This window comes from Sparus aurata, chromosome 13 (assembly GCF_900880675.1).
Source record: "Sparus aurata chromosome 13, fSpaAur1.1, whole genome shotgun sequence".
NCBI classification, from domain to species: domain Eukaryota; kingdom Metazoa; phylum Chordata; class Actinopteri; order Spariformes; family Sparidae; genus Sparus; species Sparus aurata.
In genome coordinates, this window is record NC_044199.1 from 27,911,222 (window position 1) to 27,932,833 (window position 21,612).

Below are 21,612 nucleotides of genomic sequence, written 5' to 3' on the forward strand. Positions count from 1 at the left end.
ATTTTAACGCAAGTATTAAATATTTGGTTAAATTTATTTTAAAAACAAAATTGAAACTTAAACGGAGCCAAACCGATGTTTTTCACCGTCGCCCCGAATGGATCTGCCCATCCGATGACGTTCACCAATCAGTAAACGTGGACAAAATTTGAAATTTACAAACGGAGTCACTTGTAGGGCGCTCGCTTCGGATGTTAAGGCGTGATTATCGTTGTCATTTTCAAAAGATGTATTCATTTGCGTTTTAATTTAAGGTGTGTTGGTTGACTGTCAATGAGAAAAATGACAGAAGAGTCGGCTGTCAAGGTTTGCGTTCGAGTCCGTCCGCTTATAGAGAGGTAAGTTTTAAGACAACAGTTACCTTACGTTGACTAGCTAACCTGAGTTACAAGTTATGAGCTAACTCCTAACCGTTAGCGTTGACGAATGTAGTAATGATAATTTGTCATTAGCCAAAATTCGAAGCTAAAAGTCTTGTTTCAGTAAGTATTAATGGTTTATCTAACTCTGTTGGCTGATGCTGGACTTGTACCTAACGTCTGTGCTTTGGAGCCATTGACCATCAGTGGTAACGTTACGTTAATCCTTTTCTTCATTTGAATGACAGCTACAAAAAAAAGAATACTTAACACTTAAAGTAAGAGTTTACACTTTCTACCTACCCTGATATTATTGTATTGAAACAATACGCTGCTGAGTTATTTCATTACAAATCTATCTCTCTTGGTAACCTTTGAAATTTAAATATTTATGTGCTGTATTGTGCAATTGTTTTTTATTCGTTCTGTTGTTTTAACGATTCTAACAGCCCTGTTTAGAGGATTAGTTGAAACTTTACCCTGTTGATGGCTAAAAGTCAGGTGACCAACCATGTTATTACAGTTAGTACTGAGAGGAATTGTCTGTTCCAAATCTATCTAATAGTTGTCCAGACATTACAGTCTGGACCAAAGTGGTGAACAGATATTAGGCTACTATCCGTCACTCATTTCACTCTTGAAGTTGTATTTTGTCGTTAATAAGATGTGACCTAATTACAACTGACTTTTGAAAAGGTGTGTTAAGCAACATTATGTAGGAATTGGCAATTTCATGTGACCTGGCAACCCCAACCGTTTCTGATTGCAATACCACTGTCAAAAATACTGAGAGTGCTCTGACAGATCAGGCACTGATCGTTATTGGCTGATATATGTTGTTCAGCGCTTAATTGGTGGTCTCTGTAGAACCCGATCAGAGGAGCTGATGGATAAACACAGGGGGCAGTTTCTGTATGCACTGTTGAAATGTCACAGGCACACACACCACAGGACTGACTGGTTTTCACTGGCTGCTAACAGCTTACTAACTTTCCTCCTGCAAATATCAATACAGATTTTTTTATTACAATGGTACGTGTTGAAAACTTGTATCTTGAAGTGTACATGTATGTAACGCTGTGATCCTACCCTCTCACTTGAGTTACAAAGTGCAGAAACAAGTGGCTGAGAAAAATACCATTTACCCTGTTACAAGACACTGTACCACCAAATGATTTTGATGCTATTATTTTAAGGTCAAAAAGTTACATAAAGTTATTTAAAGAATCAATAGCCTTATCACTGATATTATTGACTTCTCAGTACATAACAATCGTGTATGTTTTTTGTGAATTAAAGGGAATTCTGATTTATTCCTCTAAATATTATATTTAGTTTTTGCTGATCCTCCTGAATTTTTATTCATAAAGTCATTAGGGACCTTTGTCAATCACAAATTAATTCACATAGAGCAACACTTACCTTTGTATCTTGAACACATTTTTGAGAAAGTTGTATATCTTGAATGTGTGTCTTGCAGGGAAGAGAGTGCGGAGAGTACAGAGCCCGTCCAGGTGTACTGGAAATCTAATTCCAAATCAATTCATCTGATCGATGATGGGAATTCCAACAAGAGCTTTAGTTTCGGTAGGTTTCGCAGCGTGTCAAGGGTTAAGAAATGTGTTTTCACTTTTTTGTGGCACCTTTGAGAAATTTGCTATTGAGTTGTATAGAAATATAAATCTTTTCATTTTGCTTCTCTCCCATTGACAGATCGAGTGTTTGCTGCTGAAGAAACAACCAATCAGCTGTACCAGGGCATTGCAAAGCCTCTGGTGGTTTCCTCTGTTGAAGGATACAATGGTATGTAATGGAAACTGAATGCAGTGAGACCTGTTTTGTTGTAAAGTGTTGTTCCATTTTCTTGTGTTGTTTTATAAAGTGTATATAACTATTCTGAGTTTGATCCACAGGAACCATATTTGCTTACGGGCAGACTTCCTCTGGAAAGACTTTCACCATGATGGGGAGTGATCTTATTCCTGGAGTGATTCCTCTGGCTGTGGAAGATGTCTTCCAAACCATTAAAAATGTAAGAATTGTAGGATTACAAATGTAAGAATTGTATAACATGTTTGAAATATGTTGTAGTCTGTTGTGAAATCACTGTTTATTCTAACCAAATTATTTCTCTTTTGCCCAAAGTGTCCAAAGAAGGAGTTCCTTCTCCGGGTTTCTTACATGGAAATCTACAACGAGACTGTGACTGATCTGCTTGTTGACAGCTGGAAGAGAAAACCTCTGGAAGTCCGAGAGACAATCAATGTGAGTGGGCTATTTTGACGTTTTCGTTTTGATGGTGTTTTTGCAGACCTTTTTAGATTGGTACTGATGTACTTCTCTGCCTATTTTGATTGTGTCTTGACAATAACTGTGCAGAAAAACATTTATGTGGCTGACCTGACCGAGGAACTGGTAACAAATCCTGAACAAGCCCTGGCCTGGATTCGGAAAGGAGAAAGTAAGATTTGATGATATTACTTAACAGTCATCCCTTCACAGTATGCACTACTACAACCAATATGCTTTCTGCCCAATCTTCCTCTTTAGAGAACCGTCACTATGGAAAAACCAAAATGAACCAGCGGAGCAGCCGCTCACACACCATTTTCCGAATGGTAAGCAAGACCACAACATACGGTGACGTGTAGGATTCTGGTGAGATGTTGATTTTCTCACGATTTAATTTTACTTAGATCTTGGAAAGCAGAGAAAGGAGTGACCCAGCATCTGGTGAAAATGCTGATGGAGCCATTATTGTGTCTCATCTGGTAAGCTAGCTTCTTTTTTCAATACTGACCTTTTTTTTCAATCTTTCTATTAACTCTGCTTTCTGCCTGTATCTTTGTTTGTGTTTTAATATTGATTTGGTCAATTTTGCTTTGTCCTCTAGAATTTAGTCGATCTAGCTGGATCTGAGAGAGCAAGTCAAACAGGAGCTGAAGGTAAGGTGGAGTTGAATATATAGACAGAGTTAATGTATACTATAGTATATGATTTCACGATAATCTATTCCTTTCGATGTCACAGGCACACGCTTCAAAGAGGGTTGCAATATCAATCGTAGCCTGTTCACGCTCGGACAAGTGATCAAGAAACTGACAGATGAGAGCCAAAAGTGAGTAGAAAGTGAACAAGCAGTGCACTAATACCAACATTTTCCACTTGTGTTAACACCACTCTAAATTATACAATTCATATGTCCTATAATGGTTTGGGTTTTACTTTGTACCTCTAGGATAATCCTTATTATCAGCCAGTTTTTCTTGCTCTTACTGCACCTTTAGCTTAAAGTCAGAGTTCTCTAAAATATTCTTATTTGCTCCTTTCCAAGAGTGAAATGAGAAGCTGGAACTATTCCTTGAAATACAGCATTGCATCTATCCATCAAGTACCTCTGGTAGCGGTGGTAACAATCTCAATTCAATAGATTCTTATAGTCAAAAGACCAATAAAACCCAGAACATGTGGCATTCACAATAATAACACTGGAAGTTTGAAAACTACATTCAGATTCACTGCCCAACTCACTTTGTTGAATTTTTTGCAAAGGATCTACATATCCAGATGAGAATTAACAGGTTCATTTTACATATCTCACTCTCAGGAAAGATTCTCAGTTCTCAATATACTAATTTTGAGGTTAAAATTATGAAGTTGAATGATTAGTCTTCCTCATTAATCATGATTACAGGATCACAGACAAGTTATTATCATTAATGTCTCTGGTTATATAAAGGTAGATGATGGAAAGGAAGAACAAACGGATATGAAAAACAACTAATTAATAGGCCTATTTATATGTTTTGAACATTGGCTTAATATCATTCTGTGTCTTCAGGGGTTTCACCAACTACAGAGACAGTAAGCTAACCCGCATCCTACAGAACTCATTGGGTGGGAACGCAAAAACTGTCATCATCTGTACCATCACCCCTGTCGCTCTAGACGAGACCCTCAGCACTCTGCAGGTTGGTGAAATATGCAGATGTAATACTCAGGACTAGACAATATATTACTATTATATCGTGAATGTGATATGACACTAGATGTTGTCTTAGATTGAGACTGAGATATCAAAGCAGATGTTGTCTCATGAAAAAAACAAAACAAATGTTCTAATAGTTTGCCAGCACTGCAAAGAAAATGAAGAACGACCCTCATGTGACAGAGGTGTCTGATGACGGGGCTCTGCTCAAAAGGTACCGAAATGAGATCGTTGACCTCAAGCGAAGACTTCATGAGGCAAGTGTCATCCATCTTTTTCTCTCTTAATTCGTGTTCCATTTCGCCTGTCCATGCAAGTTGCATGGCTGCAGCACTTTCTACCCACTGACATGTGGATGACCTCCCTACAGGTTTCTTCAGTCACACACACAACAGCCACAGAGAAGGAGTTTCTCGCCCAGCTGCTCCAAGAAAAGGACCAACTCCAGAGAGAACAAGAGGACAGGATCAAAAACCTTACGAAACTGATCATCACCAGCTCAACCCTGGTTCCTGTTCACAAGGTAAGTTATGATACAAAGCTGGAGAAAGAGAACAGCTTTCTCTACATCATTTTCATCTTAATGATGATGAATGTTTCGACTTTAAGATGCCAAAACGCAGAGTGACATGGGGAGGAAAGATGATCAGACTGGCCCGTCCGTCTGTCTGTGGCTCATCTGACCTCAGCTTTGCAGACCCTGTGACTCGGAAGAGGAGAGCAGACCGCTCCTGTTTAACGGAGCTAGGTGAAGGTAAGGAGGAACACAGTGTATGCGTACTGCAAATCAAAATTAATCTAATAATTCCCATCAGTCAATCACTTTAATGCATACATGGTGTACTTTAACAGAGGATGAGAGCTTTGACTCTCACTGGGATATTCCTGATGAGCCATCAGATGAAATGGAGATAAATCAGAGTTGTGTGACTGTTCGAAGTTTCGGAGACAGGTGAATGCCCTTAAATAATCTTTGATATTATGAACTTATTTTTCCTCCTTTGTTGTAGTTAGTTAAACACATGACATTTATATTTTATCTTGTCTTTAGTCCCAAAGACTTTGTGTCTCCAGACCGGATGCATGACCTCTCAGGGAAAGTGTCAAACCTTGAGCAGCAGCTGGAAATAGAGACCCATCAGAAAAAGGAGGCCTTGGAAAAGGCACAAACATTAGATGGTAAAGTTGCAGAGCTGGAGCTGCAGCTTCAGACAGAGGCCCAGCAGAAACAAGAGTTCCTCGAAAAAATACAGACAGTAGAACAAAGGGCAGCTAAGCTGGAGCTGCAACTGCAACTGCAAACAGAGGCCCTGGAGAAACAGGAAACCCTGGAGAAAATACCGATAGCAGAAGAGAGGATGGCTGAACTAGAGCGGCAGCTGCAAACAGAGGCCGAGCAGAAAAAAGAGACTCTGGAGAAAATAAAGATGGCAGAAGAGAGGGTGGCAGAGTTGGAGCTGCAACTGCAACTGCAAGCAGAGGCCCTGGAGAGACACGAAATCCTGGAGAAAACACCGATAGCAGAGGAGAGGATAGCTGAGCTGGAGCTGCAGCTACAAACAGAGGCCCAGCAGAAAAATGAGACCCTGGAGAAAATACAGATAGCAGAAGAGAGGGTTGCAGAGTTGGAGCTGCAACTACAAATGCAAACAGAAGCCCAGCAGAAACACGAGACCCTGGAGAAAATACAGATAGCAGAAGAGAGGGTGGCTGAGCTGGAGCTGCAGCTGCAAACAGAAGCCCAGCAGAAACACGAGGCTACAGAAAAAGTGGAGATGTTGGAGTTCCGAGTGGCAGACCTGGAAAGACAGCTGGAAGAGCAAAGCCACATTCCGAGTGAAACTGAACAGGTGTGCTGGATAAACCTTTTCTGTTTCGATCTGGCTCGGTTGTGCTTGGTGACATTTGCACTAATTTTACTGGCTTATGTTCCAGATGAGAAGAGAGTTTGCAGAGACCATCCAGCTGTGTGAAACTCTGGCTTCAGAGAAGGTAATGTCACAATTACATAGCTTGTTTTGCATATGTAAACATATTGACTTATCTTTTGTATAAAAATGCACGAGAAAAGAAGGAATCTATTTCAACAACAAAGGGGTTTATTCAAGCTACACAGGGGTTGTGCATCTCAGGTATAAATGCTTACCACTGTTTAAATTGATGAAGCTGTCGAAATGTTTACAGGACACGGTGGTTGGTGAGCGAGACTACCTGAAAGAAGAGCTGGGGATGTTCATAGAGCAGATTCAGAGTCTGGAGAAAGCGAACGCTGCTATGTCCCAGGAGCTGCAGGAGAAGAGAGAGACGGACGAGTTCGAGTCTCTGGAGGAAGAGTTCAGGAAGGAGCACGAGGTGAAGTTACTGATTTATCTCCATCAGACTCCATTTGAAGTACTAAGATCAACGGATGAGAGAGCTGGGTTTGAATTTGTCTGTTGTTGTTGTGTATTTTATGTGTTCACACTGTTTGTTTTGTCTTCCAGAGCAAGTTAAAAAATGAACTATCTAGCTTGAAGAAGGCAGTCGAATCCTCTGAGCTCCAGTGCCTGGAGCTTCAGGTAAGATGACATGCTGAGGATTTCCTCCACGGACTAATTAGATCTGGGGAAAATTGTATATTTATTTTTTTTAGATAAAAGATAATTGATTCTATTACAAACCAGACCATTGAAGTGTTGCAGTTTGTTTGAATGTTTTTCATTTTTTCTAGAACAAACTTAAAACTCTGACTGAGGAACTAAAGAAGAAAAGTGACTTTGCAGAGGAACTTCAGTGTATGGTACGCATGTTTGTAAATATTTCATAGAAGGTACAACATGGAGCCAGTCAACAAAATTATTACTTTAGTAGAGATGGCAGAGAGGCAGATGCTGTTGGAAAAGGTTGTCATTAAGCAGGCTTATTATGTTTTGTTGCCTCCATGCAGAGCGGTAAGGATTTGGTGCAGGAGGTGGCAAAGCTTCGCCGCTCCCTGGATGATGCTGAGGGGCTCAGCAGAGACACAAAGAAGGAATGGGCTTTCCTGCGCAGTGAAAACATTGCACTGGAGGAGAGAGTAGTAAGTGGGATTAACACAAAATATACTCAAATGATTATTTGAGTACTTGCCAATATCAGTTATGTAAAAAGTATTACTGCGATAGATTTCACGGTAGTATACAACATGGATGTACGTTTTTTTGTACTGTACTTCTGACATCAAGACCAATATCTATGTGGTGTTTCTTGTCATGGTCTCCTTTGCAGGTCACTCTATCTGTCAACCATGATAAGCTGGACAATGAGGTAAACAGCCTGCGCTATCAACTTGAGACAGAGAAGTCACGCTTCAGAAAGATGCAGACAGATCTCCAAAAAGAGCTGAACGTTGTGTTCGACGAGAACACCAAGCTCACTACTCTTCTGGATGGAAAAGTCCCAAAGAGTAGGTTTTGGATTGAAGTGTTTATATAATGAACCTCTGATAAATTACTCTATAAAATAATGCAACTTCTGCATACACTCAGTGTGTGAAATCAGATGGGAGGTATAAGATGCTTTCTGTCTCCAGATCTGATTGACAGCGTGGAACTTGAGAGAACAGTGTCTAACCTCAACAAAGAGCTGACGGCGGCTCGTGAGGCAGAGGAAGCCCTCAGAGCTCAGCTGGAGGAACTGTCTTCATTCCAGGCCCTCCCAGAGAAAGTGGACAGTTTGACGAAGCAGGTCAGTCCTCCAAAAATCTTCTTACGGACTGTTATTTGAGATAGAGGGCATGTTGCAAGTAGTCGTGTGATTTCATTCTGTGTTGCCTCAGGTGTGCGAGTTGACCGAGGAGCTGTGTGCTGTTCAAACTCAGAGAGACGGCCTGCTCTCAAGTCAAGCTCAGTGTCGGGAGGAAGCTCAGCAACTCAGAGACTTGCTGCAGACATCCCAGGATGAGGTTCTGAAAATCCAAGCAGACTTCAGTGCTGCTGCACTGAGGGAGAAGGAGCTGAGTGAGCAGCATGCTGATGTGACACAGCAGCTGGATTCACTTCGCTCAGACCTGGACCAATCTGATACCGAGAAGAGTCAGCTCATGGCTACTATGGAAGAGATGGTCTATAAAGTAAGTTATGGAACTTAAATATGGGTGCTGTGTGATCATGAGTTAACCTTTTTTATTAGCTTTGAAATCCTGTTTCAGATTTTTTATTGATAACCTTTTGTCTGTAAAAGAAAATGGTCCTGACTCCTGATGATCTTACTTTGGCCTTCATCATCCATGTTTAGACATGTTGGCTGTATGGTTATGGCAGTATGTGCATGCAGGAAGCGCTGCAAAGCTGAAAGTAAAAAGGCTGAAACGGTGGAGTTAAATATTAATTTCCCTGTATCATAAAAATATGGTGTGTCAACGTCGATGCCTCAGAATTTCATCGATATTTATGGAAATATAATTTTGGGATCAAACTCCCTATCAGCAGATATCTGATATTAAAGGGACCATTCAATCCTGAATCAATAAATAAATATTTGTTTTTGGTGTGATTTGCTTAGTTTTGGAGATTCCAGTAGTAGACGTGTCTGCCTTCCTCAAATATAATCGTATTAGATGGCACTTGACTTGCTCAGAGTGCCAAAAATGCACTTCACACATCATGACCTGTTCACTAAAGACAATCCACAGACCTTGTTTTGAGCAGTTTCATATAGGAACTACTCTCTGTCTACACCTGAATCACTGCGAGGAAGCAAGCGTGCATCTACTCAGTCCTAGAGATTGAGGCCCAAAAACTTCTACCACAAATTCATGGTAATTTTATTATTTTTTTCTTTCAGCTGCAGGAGAGCGAACAACACAGAGCGTCACTAGAAGAAAAACTGAATGAGATGCAGCAGCTGATTAAGGATTTGGAGGAGAAGCTTGCTGACAGTGAAAATTCCAGAAGCACAGAGGAGGAGATCAGTAAAGAACTTCAAGAACAGGTATGATATGACATTACTTATCAAGTGAGATGTTTACTGGATGTTAACTTTCCTCCAGTTAGTTTTTGGATTTAGAACTGTAGATCAGTTGTGTAGTAATACCATAAATATGTAGCTCAGTGTTTTTATTTGGTTATTTGCAGGTGAATCAGCTGACTGAGGAGCTTCAGTCTGTGCGAGCTGAGAGAGAACAGAATGCTGGTGCTCAGACGTCTGCAGAAGAGCTGGAGAAGCTGCTCGCTACAGTTACATCTGTCACTGCAGAGAGAGACCAGCTCCGGATGGACCTCCAGGAAAATATGCAGATGGTGAGTGACTGGATTGCTTTTTGAAAACTTAAAATTACAAAATGATTCCCATTACATCTTTTGAACATTCTCTCTCTTTCACTTTTTCTCTCCTGTTCTCCTGATAATTTATGTATTTGTAGTTAACGCAGCTGTAATCTGTCCCTGTTCAAAATGACTTTAGCCCAAGTGTTGTTTTTTGATTTACATTACGCTAATCTGTCTTATTTTTAGGCTGCAGAGACACAAGCTCTTCTACAATCTCTTCAGGACGACCTCCAAGAGCAGAAGCAGAAGATCTCTGATCTGATGAAACTCAATGAGCAGAAGGAATCTGATGTGAGTTTAAATGGTAGTGAGGTAGCTTTACTAATTCTTCATTGTCAGTGATCTCACTGTTAGTTTGAAATCTGCCCAACAGATGCTGAGTCTGACACAGGAGCTTCAGACTATGCGAGATGAGAAAGAGACTCTCCTGATGGCTGGTGTTCAGAGCTCTGCAGAGGAGCTCCAATCTACTGTGGCTTCTCTCACTGAAGAAAGAGACCAGCTCAAGATGGACATGCAGGAGAATGTGGAGATGGTGAGTTACCACGCGGCTACTTTGACCGTCCAGATATTAAAAATGCAAATTTTTCCATCAGCTGTCAGTACTATGATGTTTGTTTTCATCTCTACCTGTCAAATTAAAGTGTTATTTTTACCAAACAGATGATTGAGAATCAGGAGGAGCTGAGGGCAGCCCTGGAGAGGAATCGTCAACAGAAAGAGCTGATAAAACAGCTGGAGAAAACATCCAGACATGACGGTCCTCCCAGCGAGATGAGTCCACAGCTAGAGGAGCTGCAAACACATGTAAGACCTTCTTGATTCATCAAGAAAGCTTAAAGATCTTACACAATTCCATGACATTACTTGCTTCAGCTTTTAAGGTATTAATTGTAAAATATGATTTTTTTCTCTTCGCTGCAATAGTTGAAAACTATGACTGCGGAGCTTGAGAGTGTGAGGGCAGAGAGAGACGGTCTGTTCTCTGAGAAGGAAGCCAGCTGTCAGACATCCACAGAGGAGATGGAGAAGCTGCTGAGCAGAGTCACGTCTCTCAGCGAGGAGAGAGATCAGCTGCAGGAGACACTGGAGGGACTGAGACAGGAGAAGCAGCAGCTCAAAGCAGAGCTGGAGGACAGGATGGAGGTGGTATGTTGACAGTGTTTCTTCATAAGGGCGATTATCTCATTTATATTTAATCCCAGACGGCCCAGAAAAGTAAAATTAAAAGTAATGTGTTTTCTGTCTCAGGTTGCACTAGCCCATGGTGGGTTCAACCAGCCAGAAATGCTGTCATCAGAACTCCAAGCACATGATGTGACAGTAACCCAACTTCAGCAAGAGGTAATAGCAGTTCTTATTGTCTTATTGACCCAAATCTGCAATAAACGTATCTTAACAAATGTTTTGTGTGTATTAGGACTGCAACATATTATTATTGATAAATCTGCAGATTAATTTTTATGATTAATCAATTACTGTTTTTTTATGATATGTTGAACCCAAAAAAAAAGACCAAAGTGACGTTTTCAAAGTAATCCTGTTGTCAAACCAACAGTTTACATTTTTGCTTGAAAATGACTTAAACAATTAATCAATCATCAAAATAGTAGCCAATTTGATTTTTTTGGCTAGTCATTGTAGCTCAAGTTCCTTTCACTGGGTGACATCACCAATCTTATCCTTCAAAAGTCTTGTTAGTTTAAAATGCTTAAATAATGGAATGTTGCTATTTTCCTCCCCAGATAGAACAGCTACAGGCTACTCTACAGGCCGTCAGTGAGCAGAAGAGCCAGTTGGAAGGTGATCTTCAGCAAAATATGGAGAAGGTGAGGGCGAAGTTGTTTTTTGTCAAACTGATGTCTTTGGGATTTAAGTAAAATCCCAATGTCAGTGATATTAAATGGTTTACCAACTTTTTCTTTTTTTTTAGGCTACAGAGACTCAGAGCCTTCTGCATTCATGTCAGCAGCAGCTCCAAGAGCAGAATCAAAGAAACATTGACCTGGAAAGAGTAAACCAAGAGAGGCAAGCTCAGCTGGAACAACAGGTCTGTCCCTTGCAACATATTTCACTGAAGCTGTATGTTGAGTTGTATTTTACCCCCCTTTTGATTTTCTTTTGCATTATAAATGGTTATTATTATACCTTATTTTAGGTTGCAGAGACTCAGAGTCTTCTACATTCTCTTCAAGAGGAATTCCAAGAGCAGAAGCAAAGGAGCTCAGATCATATGATTCTCTGTGAGCAGAAGGAATCTGACTTAGAGCAGCAGGTGAATTGAAATGCCACCAAAGGATATGTTAAAGTCTGATCGTTATTGTCAGTGTCCTGACCGCTAGTTGGAAATGTCCCCTTTTAAACAGATGAAGACTTTGACTGAGCAGCTTGAGAGCACACGAGCAGAGAGGGATGCCCTGTTGTTTGAGAAGGAAGCCGGCTCTCAGACATCGACAGAGGAGATGGAGAAGCTGCTGAGCAGAGTGTCGTCTCTCAGCGAGGAGCGAGATCAGCTGCAGGAGACACTGGAGGGACTGAGACAGGAGAAGCAGCAGCTTAAAGCAGAGCTGGAGGACAGGATGGAGATGGTATGTTGACACGTCTTTCAATGAATTCGAATACTGGTGTATCCTGTCCATTTCGCAAGAATCTGGCTGCGATTTGGGGGTGATTTAAATACCTAGGAATTTGAGCATGTATGTCTGTGTACATACAGAAGACTTGCATAGTCAAGTCAAGTCAACTTTATTTATATAGCACATTCCATACAACATGCGTAGACTCGATGTGCTTATCTACTGGAGGAAAAATAACAAAAAACATTTCTTTTAACCACAATCCCAGGAACCTCCTAAATACTGAAGCCCCTCCTAGACATTTCAGTTGTGATGGTAATATGACTGGATTACATTTGCATCTGGAGTTCTTTCATTTTTTTTGTTTTGGATGCTTGTATGCAGTTCACAGTCCGACAGTGTATCGACAGGGTGCATACAAGTGATTGCATTAGAATTAAACTCAACATTAGTCCCAAAATAATGCTGAAATTCTATTAAAACATGAAACGATTCAATATCGCAACACTGATGAAATCTTTTTATGATGAATTATCTGCTTAAAATTACTGATGAGAAATTCCAAGAATCCAGGGAGAAGCGTGTGGGGAAAAAATGTTGAATGCCTTTAAACCTCGTGCAAGGTCACATTGTTTTCACTCTGTGTTTCTAGATGCAGTGTGAGTTCCAGCAGCAGCTCAGCTCTGAGCCACAGTCACTGAAAGAAGAACACGAGGAACAGCAACTTCTGCAGGTTAGATCATCAGGCTCTCTTCACCTGATCATGGTGACATTTTTACATTTCGGTTTCATTTTACCTAAATTGGCAATTGAGCCAGAACGTTTAACAAGAAAACAACCCACTTCATTGTTTGTGTCGCTATGTCTGCACTGAACTATGGTGTTATTATGGATTTTCAGTTTATATTGTCGCTCATGCATGCAGTCATTTGACTTATACTGAAAAGCTTCCCTGTGTGGCGTTTCAGATCCAACAGCTGGAGGAACAACTGGAGAAAACAAAGGAGGAGACAACCCAGATGAAGTCTGATCTTCAAGAAAATGTAGAACTGGTGAGTCATTTTAGACTTATTATTTATTTTCTATTCTTTTCATAATTTATGGTTTAGTCTGTGAATTATTTGAAAATAAAATTGTGAAAAAATGGAATTTTCTGTTTCTCAAAGTTAACGTGGAAGTCTTCACTGTGCTTTTGTTTTCTAAGTTATGATTCTAAACCATAATATATTGTATTTATTGTTATTTGTTGTAAGAAAAACAGCAAGTTGCCACATTTGCATTCATTTTGGTTTGAAAAGTGACTTAGACAATCAAGATGGGATGCAACGTGAGCATGTTCTGGATGATGTCACTTTTAAGATTTGTGGCCGAAGAAATTCATTGAGATATGAATATTAGAGCAAAGGCAATTTAATTCCCAGTGAAAGCCAAACTCTTTAATATTTTATTCCTGCTTCTGAGGCAGATTCATAAAAGTTTAAGTGAATTTTGACAATTTTGTCAAGTTTTTCAGAAAACGTTCAGATTTTAGAAGTGTTTTTTTAAAACATGCCTTAGGTTTTGGAATGCATTTTTAATGGACATAATATCTTTTTAGATGATCGAGAACCAGGAGGAACTGAGGGTGTCCCAGGAAAAGATCAAAGTTCTGCAAGATGAGATCAACATGCTGAGGAGTCAAAAGGCAGAGCTGGAAAGCAATGGAGAGAGTGCCTTCCAGTCACAAGAGCTCCAAAACCAGGCAGGACTACATTTTTATATGTAAAGAAGAAGACACAGAATGAACCTGCAGTCTCATGTGCTTGATTTTTTAACAATTATTTCTCCACTTTGTCCTGACAGATCCAAATCCTGACTAAGGAGCTCGAGAGTGTGCGAGCAGAGAGGGACGGTCTCCTGTCTGAGAGGACGGCCGATGCTCAGACTCACAGCGAGGAGATGGAGAAGCTGCTGAGCAGAGTGACTTCTCTCAGTGAGGAGAGAGATCAGCTGCAGGAGACACTGGAGGGACTGAGACAGGAGAAGCAGCAGCTCAAAGCAGAGCTGGAGGACAGGATGGAAACACTGCAGGCTGAGGTTTGGGAGAGTTTTGTCATGTGTAGCCTCTGCAGCTATGTGTACAGTAGCAAAGCTATCAAAAATTATGGTTCAAATCTGAGTTTATAGAACAGATATATCTCTTAATTATTTAAGTTTGTTGAACATATACACAAAGGACATCATTCAAAATCAAGCTGCAATGATTTATTGATTTATTGAGAAGTTATCAACAACGGAATTAATGGCAAACTAATTTTACATTTGATTAATCCGTTTTTTAATATTTTCTGATTTCTTCTATTCCTTGATGACACTAAACTGAATATCTTTGGGTTGTGGACAAAACAAGACATTTGAGGTTTGCGCTTTGGGACACTGATCAACCATTTTCTGACATTTTATAGACAAACCACTAATCGATTATTCAAGGAAATAATTGACAAGTATTTTCATTGTCGATTGCTCTGTGGTGCTCAAACTCTGACAGATTACTGTCGAGTTTATTTTTACACTGTATAATGTCCTGCTTAGTAATTTCGTTCTTTGAGAAATGTGACCAAGATTTGTACTAAGAATGCATCATACATCAAAAGATGTGGCTTCAAGCAGTGACGTTGCACTCTGGTGAAATAAACTGATAATTTCAGGATTTGATGGGAATTTCTTTCCCATGTGCCATCAAAAATGTCTCCTATGTTTGGTGTATTTTGCAAATATTTGGAGGTTTCAAATGAATAACGAACCTTTTTCTGCTTCAACAGAGTGTCCAGCTGAGTTTGTCTCTACAGACTATCACTGAGCAGAAGAAGCAGCTGGAAGATGATCTGCAGCACAACATGAATGAGGTGAGGTCGCTGCTCATCACGATGTCCTACTTGGCTGTAATTAAACAGCCTTTTTGCAGATTTTTAACTTGGTGGTTTTTAAGAATATTGCCAAAATCATTTTGTGACCATTATCTCTTGGATCTTTACTGTTGAATATTCTTGTTTTGCCATTTTTTCATTTTACTATTATTCAAGCCTGATTTTATGTTTATTTGTGTGACAAAAGGCTTCAACAACACAGGAGCTTCTGAAGTCAGTCCAAGAAGAGCTGTGTGAACTGAAGCAGATCAACTCTGATCTGCAAAAACTGAGTCAGGAGAAGGAATGCACTTTAGATCAGCAGGTTAGTGTCTATATAGCTATAATTAACACTTTTTCATAGCAGGTTGATCCTTTTTAACTATTCCCTTCTTCACAGCTAAGGTCTTTGACTGAGAAACTGGAGCATGTTGAGGCCGAGAGAGACGGTCTGCTCTCTGAGAAGGAAGCCAGCTGTCAGACATCCACAGAGGAGATGGAGAAGCTTCTGAGCAGAGTGACGTCTCTCAGTGAGGAGAGAGATCAGCTGCAGGAGACACTGGAGGGACTGAGACGGGAGAAGCAGCAGCTAAAAGCCGAGCTGGAGGACAGGATGGAAACACTGCAGGCTGAGGTTTGTGCTGGATAGGTTAACGTCTTATTGGGGGCTGCACACATTTGGATTACAAACTGTTTAGTACACAGCTGACGTTTAGGCGACAATAAATAACCTCTTTTTAACTGCTCTTTACCTCACAGATTTGGACTCTATCTGAGAAACTTGTAAGCGTTGAAACCGAGAGAGACGGTCTGCTCTCTGAGAAGAAAGCCAGCTGTCAGACATCCACAGAGGAGATGGAGAAGCTGCTGAGCCGAGTGACTTCTCTCAGTGAGGAGAGAGATCAGCTGCAGGAGACACTGGAGGGACTGAGACAGGAGAAGCGGCAGGAGAGAACAGAGCTGGAGGACAGGATGGAAACACTGCAGACTAAGGTTGGTTTTGGTTTGTGTTTCTCTGTCATAACGCAGCTGGAGTAGCAGTGAGGCGTCATTGGCAACATTTTTAGCTCGTATCATTTTCAATTTTACCTCCAAAGAAAGTTCCAGTGTTGATGTGTTCCCGAGCCTCATCAATGACTTTAATGGATAAAGTATTATCCTAGCTGCTTGTTTGTGGATAGAGCTGCAAACCTGCGAACCATATTTCAAAAACTTGGCAATTTGGATGGTAAATAAATATGATGATAGAATCCAATTGTAATTTAGCTATTAGAACACACAGAGTGCACTTTTTTTTTTGTTCAAAATTTAAAGGTATATTCACTTTAAAAAAGTTTGCTTCCAGTGTCTTATCTATGTTTTTGAGTGATGTGATTCATCTCTGCAATTATTATCAGACACTTCTTGTCACCATGCCTCACTTACACCTGTCATCTGTGATGCCTGCTCTAAATGACCCATCACCGTCTCTGTTGTTACTGTCAGAAGCAGCAGCTCAACCAGCAGCTTCAAATGTACACAGAGAAGCTAACTCGTACTGAAGCTGAAGCCCACGCCTCACAGCAGGTTTGTCAGCAGTCCTAAATACATATTTAGTTTCTTTTCTGTTTTAGTTTTTTTAATTACCTTTTTGTAATCAGGCTGTCTGATGTCTCTGATGTTGGAAATGATTGTCCTCAGAATTTTAGTACCATCATGCATATGGATGGCAGGATGATGCATGATGGAAAAAAAAAACATTCTATAAAGGTTCTGCAGAGATGTCTGAAGAGGCAGATTATAATCTTAATATATCTTTATCCAGAGAAGAACCATTAACATACTGGACTATATTTTTATAACGGATACATTTTTTTTCCCTGTCTCCTTTCAGTTACTCAGTAAAGCAAACTCAACCATCTCAGCACTCCAAGAACAGCTGAGCACCAGGGGAGTCAAGGAGACAATTTCATCACGGCTGCAGGACTCAACAGCGCAACTTCAGGTAATTCCATTGATACATTTTTATCAATCAGCCGCTGAATGACAAAAATATTCTAACATTCCTAACAGTTTAGTAAAACGCTAACGCCACTGAACTATAATTGCAGGAGTCCTTTAGAAGATTCCAGCACTTCATAGACACTTGTTCAAAGTTTAACTCCCATATGGACAAGACCCTGAGAGTAGAGAAGCACCCCTCTCTAATCCCTCTACCAAAAGCCACCATGAACACCTACAGTGCTGTCTGTAATCTGGGACAGCAGAGTCTTCAAAGTCTGGGCCACATACTGGTAAATATAAAAAGATTTCCACTTAAAGTTTCACCGATGTCTTATCTTTTAATCTGGGTATAAATTGAAAACCTTTACTCTCTGCTTCCCCAGGCTCACCTACAGCCGCAGGCACAAATCTACAGGACTCTGTTTGAGGAGCTGGTGAAGAAAGATTTGGCCATTTTTGAGGTGAGGCGGCAGAACGACTTGCTGCAGTGCAGAGTGCAGGCACCCAGCGACTCTGTCAAGGACGAGGACTTCAGCACACTGTTGGAACACAACCTGACTGATCTGCTGGACAAGAGGCAGCTGTACCTGCAGGTGAGCTTATGGGTGATAATCACTTTTTTTCAGGCGATGCAGATAACAACAATTACCCGGTTCTTGTGGCCAATACCGATAAGATTACTTGTAATTCTACATTTTCCATTCAGAAGAATTTCCATTTCCATTCCACTCAGACGTGAGTGTATTTCACAGCTCTAATAAGATTTGTTGTGTTAAAATTGCAATTGCCTTTTCTTTCTCTGAAACTGTAAAAACAAACCAGTGACCACATGTTTTGCTCTCTAGTCTTCTACCGCTTCGCCTTCTTTAAAGGTGCATACATCACCACTGTTTTGGCTTCAGATAATCGGCTCTATTTCATTTCAACATCGATCCATATCTCAAAGAAATCTTTGACCTGCGGAGACCCTGGGTGGGAATTTAAAGATATTCTCCCTTCTAATTGAACTCACTGTTGCAGACATATTTTCAGCCATTGTGAGATTACAGGATATGTTGTGTATATGTGTGTCCTCTTCCTCAATATATTTAAATTTCTTCAACATGACTGTACTAAACCTTTTATGATGATTCTGTTGGTTTTGTAGAAAATGGCCAGCATTTTGGAGAAGCTCCGGTCCAATATGGCTTGCCTCCCCAGTGAGCTGTCATCTGAGGCCAGAGACAGGGAGAGGTTCAAGGACCAGCTGCAGACTGCAATGGCCAAGGAGCCGAATAACTACAGCGGACTGGACAGCATCCTGAGCTCTGAGCTGGAGCGCAGATCTGCAGTGGTGCACAGCAGGAAGATGAAACTACAGGTAGAGTTTAGCTGCCATAAAGGTTCGAGTACAGATTGCAATGATATTTTTCTCTTGTCTTTCTAATGTTATATCTTTCACCTGACTCCTGCAGAGCATCATCAGTGACCACGATGGTCAGTGTCAAGAGCTGAAGTCACTGGAGGCTCAGGCTGATTCTCAACTCAGAGAGGAGAAAAGCAAGAGTTCGACTCTGCTGCAGGCGTCACAGGGAGCTCCTCTGAAAACAGAGCTCTCCCAGCAGAAGGACAACCAGCAACTTGTTCTTCAGCTCCAGCAAACTGAAGAAAAAGTCAAAGTATGTCTGCCATATCTTTCTGTTTGTTTGTTTTGTCTTTTTTTATTTACATTTTTTCTCCTTATCATATACATTGTAGTATATTTTGACTTATTCCCACATACACTGTCCTGAAACCTGTCTATCTGCAGATGTTGACAAGACATTTTTCTGTCTTTCAGGCTCTGTCTGTACAAAACAATGAGCTGCGTGATGCTCAGATCAAAGCCAACAACAGAGTGTCCAACCACAAACAGGCTACCCAGCTCCTGCAGACGGAGCTGCAGGACAGCCGTGCACAGGTGGAAGAGAAAGAGAACACAATCCAAACTCTCACGAAAAAACTGCGAGAGTCTGAGGTTCGTCTAAAGATCTAATTTTCCGGCCGATTGTAAGACGATTCTGAGGCTCGTGACATACTTATTATAATCTGAGGTTATTTATTGTGGTTTTGTAGTCTACATTTTGCTTTGACTTGTGCTCAGTGGCCTTTTTTGTCTCTGGTTCAGAAAAATGCCCCACCCACTGCCGTTGAGATGGAAAACCTACAGAAAAAAATGTTCAAAATGGAGGTGGAGCTGACTTCAGCTTCTGATAAACACCAACAAGAGTAAGAATCCTTTAGATGCATTTTTTTTGTTTCTTCTTCTTCTGTTTTTGTCTTTTTTATTAACCGTGCCGAAAGGGTTGTTGTAAAGTCAGGGATTCTTTGGTTACCTTCTCTTGAGCTGTTTCATTATGTGTCTGCAGATGGTTAAAGAAACTTTTCTGTCATGTTAGGATTTTTAGGAAGAGTTGATAAGGTCAACTTTTCAATCAACAACTACTAACGGGGTTATTCTGTTTCATGTCTGACTGTTCTGATCTTCTCAGGATCCAGAGGATGACCACACTACTGAATGAAAAGGAACATTCAATGAGGAAGCTGAAGGAGGCCTTGAGGAAATCACAGCAGCAAGGAGAGGAGTCATGTAAGTCACCAGTCTTTGTGTATGTGTTGTTTTTATTTAATTTACCATGACACGTGTACGCTACACAAAAAAGGAAAACGTTTGCCAGCATTTTTATTGAAGCTGATGAGGTTGTGTCTTTCTGATTGTTCAAAATTAAAGCATGGAAGTGTATTCGTTACCTACTTAAAGGAGAAATAACAGTGCGGTCATGTTGAATTCAGTCCTGCAGGGTGAAGACCTTCATGCCCGACTGACCGACCCCAGAGGTGGGGTGATCAAGAGCAGCGTTATGCTGGAGAAAACCAAACTTGAGGAGGAAATCAAACAGCTTCGTCTGAAAATAACCGGGTTGGAAAGGTAGCCAGTTTGAAGATTGATTTTCATGTGATTTATTATATCTTCTCGTCTTGCTCTGACATCTGTTCTCCTGTTCCATCAGCTTGGTGTCCAGTCAGCAGGCAGAGATCAGCAAGTGGAAGAGCAGAGCCATCAAGTTAAAGGGGAAGACCAAGAATGAGAACCCTTCACCACCCTGCACTCCCACCAAGAGAGGCCTCCCCATGACCTCAGACTCCTCCAACTTCCTCAACTCACCCAAGAAGTTCCTGGTTACTCCCAGGAAGGTCCTGGACTCTCCCAGGAAGGTTTTGGAGTCCCCCAGGAAGCTGCTGGACTCTCCAAAGGCCAGTCTGCTCGACTCGCCCAAAAGCAGATTCTTTGATGTGGGTGGAAGCTCAGAGCTGCTGTCCAGAACCTGTCCCAAGCAGTTCTTTGATAACTCAAGCCTTGGAACCATTCCAGGTAAGCTGCTTGTAAAGTTCACCTCGCTGTTCTGCTGCTCGTCTGGTCGTCTTAACGTCATAAAGACCTGAGCTGTTTGTTTTGCCAGAGGTTTCCGATGTTCCTGACACATCAGATGCAGAGATGGGTAACTGCTGTAATATCACTGTGTGTTTGGGTCACTGAGGGGTCACTAACAGAAGCATGAGGTGTTGGGACTTCACAGGTCTTCACTGAGCCTTGAAACTTGAATCAGGACTGATGGATGAATTAATTTTTTCTTTAACCTAACAGGCAGAAAGAAAACTGCCAACAGGGAAGCTTATTTACCTTGTTGTAAATTTAGGCAAAAAAATACACCTAGTGACCAGAGGAGGTGCCGAGTCATACTTGCAAGATAAATGAGATATTTTGAGATCCTACACACAAGTACAACTGTTTAGCTAAAACAGGGTTTCCAAATGTCCTTAATACACCCAAGTTTAAAGTATGTAAGAGAAGAGTGGTACTTTATCATGTGATGGCATGAAATGGAATGATTTGATAACTTATTTAGCACAATTGTTTATTAACTGAATGTAAAAATCACACAAAATGCCAATTTCTACGTAATGTTGCTTTAACAAGAAAAATAATCATGGCAATCTAATTTGACTCACATGTGCCACAGGGTTACTTACAGTTGGAGACCAGTAAGATTTATTCTGTTATGTGAACATACAGTTTTATCTTATAATGGTCTCTTGTTGCAGATGCAGCTGTGGGTGCAGACCGGAAGGAGGAGTGGTGGCCTCAGTCTCCAAAGCAAGAGGACATGTGTAAAACCCAGTGAGACGTCCCACATGTGCAATATTTTTATGTCTTAATGTGTTTTATCTTTTCAATGTTCTACGTTTAGTGTGTGACTAATAAAGTTTGTCTTGATCAGAGAGATCACTTATATAATTCAGTCCAGTGACTCTGTTTCCATGAGGTGATACATACAGCAATAATTAAACTAGAATTATTGCTGTATGCCTCCATGCACCAGTTACATTGCTGTTCCTGAGCTATGGAGCGTTTAAATAATGACCAGAAAATGTTTTGCAGTGAAGTTGGTCTTTAGGATATAAAATGTCATGACTTCATAATTTTGTCCTATTGGACTTTTGAAGAATGGGATATAC

General features: G+C 40.7%; 1 protein-coding gene across 3 annotated transcripts; it reads left to right on the plus strand.

The window, feature by feature from the left end:
• The first annotated feature begins 139 nt into the window (after window positions 1–139).
• cenpe (centromere protein E) lies at window positions 140–21,391 on the plus strand. Of its 3 annotated transcripts, XM_030438082.1 has the most exons (56): window positions 141–338; window positions 1,840–1,946; window positions 2,073–2,162; window positions 2,273–2,391; window positions 2,505–2,624; window positions 2,739–2,820; window positions 2,910–2,977; window positions 3,056–3,130; window positions 3,253–3,304; window positions 3,390–3,477; window positions 4,201–4,330; window positions 4,485–4,604; window positions 4,718–4,870; window positions 4,957–5,101; window positions 5,200–5,299; window positions 5,399–6,197; window positions 6,283–6,339; window positions 6,532–6,699; window positions 6,831–6,905; window positions 7,058–7,126; window positions 7,274–7,405; window positions 7,594–7,771; window positions 7,898–8,052; window positions 8,144–8,437; window positions 9,151–9,297; window positions 9,441–9,605; window positions 9,819–9,923; window positions 10,006–10,167; window positions 10,296–10,439; window positions 10,560–10,781; window positions 10,884–10,976; window positions 11,378–11,461; window positions 11,566–11,682; window positions 11,791–11,907; window positions 11,999–12,220; window positions 12,861–12,941; window positions 13,177–13,260; window positions 13,806–13,949; window positions 14,051–14,284; window positions 15,010–15,093; window positions 15,302–15,418; window positions 15,494–15,727; window positions 15,853–16,086; window positions 16,579–16,659; window positions 16,967–17,077; window positions 17,184–17,366; window positions 17,460–17,669; window positions 18,224–18,436; window positions 18,531–18,734; window positions 18,896–19,072; window positions 19,223–19,323; window positions 19,587–19,684; window positions 19,888–20,023; window positions 20,106–20,467; window positions 20,556–20,594; window positions 21,199–21,391. In XM_030438082.1, exons 1-56 carry the CDS (start codon window positions 274–276, stop codon window positions 21,276–21,278), a joined length of 8,226 nt encoding a protein of 2,741 aa, XP_030293942.1. In that variant the 5' UTR covers window positions 141–273; the 3' UTR covers window positions 21,279–21,391. The 3 variants fall into 3 exon arrangements, with proteins under 3 accessions (XP_030293944.1, XP_030293942.1, XP_030293943.1); XM_030438083.1 differs by lacking the exon at window positions 20,556–20,594; XM_030438084.1 differs by lacking the exons at window positions 15,010–15,093; window positions 15,302–15,418; window positions 15,494–15,727 and having other exon boundaries at window positions 140–338.
• The last annotated feature ends 221 nt before the right edge of the window (window positions 21,392–21,612 follow it).

Bases quoted from the DNA above. Each gene is read 5' to 3' on its own strand.
- cenpe (XM_030438082.1), top strand. From the start codon at position 274: ATGAGAAAAATGACAGAAGAGTCGGCTGTCAAGGTTTGCGTTCGAGTC. The intron at 10,440-10,559 runs GTAAGACCTTCT...TCGCTGCAATAG, and splicing joins TAGAGGAGCTGCAAACACAT to TTGAAAACTATGACTGCGGA. The intron at 15,094-15,301 runs GTGAGGTCGCTG...GTGTGACAAAAG, and splicing joins TGCAGCACAACATGAATGAG to GCTTCAACAACACAGGAGCT.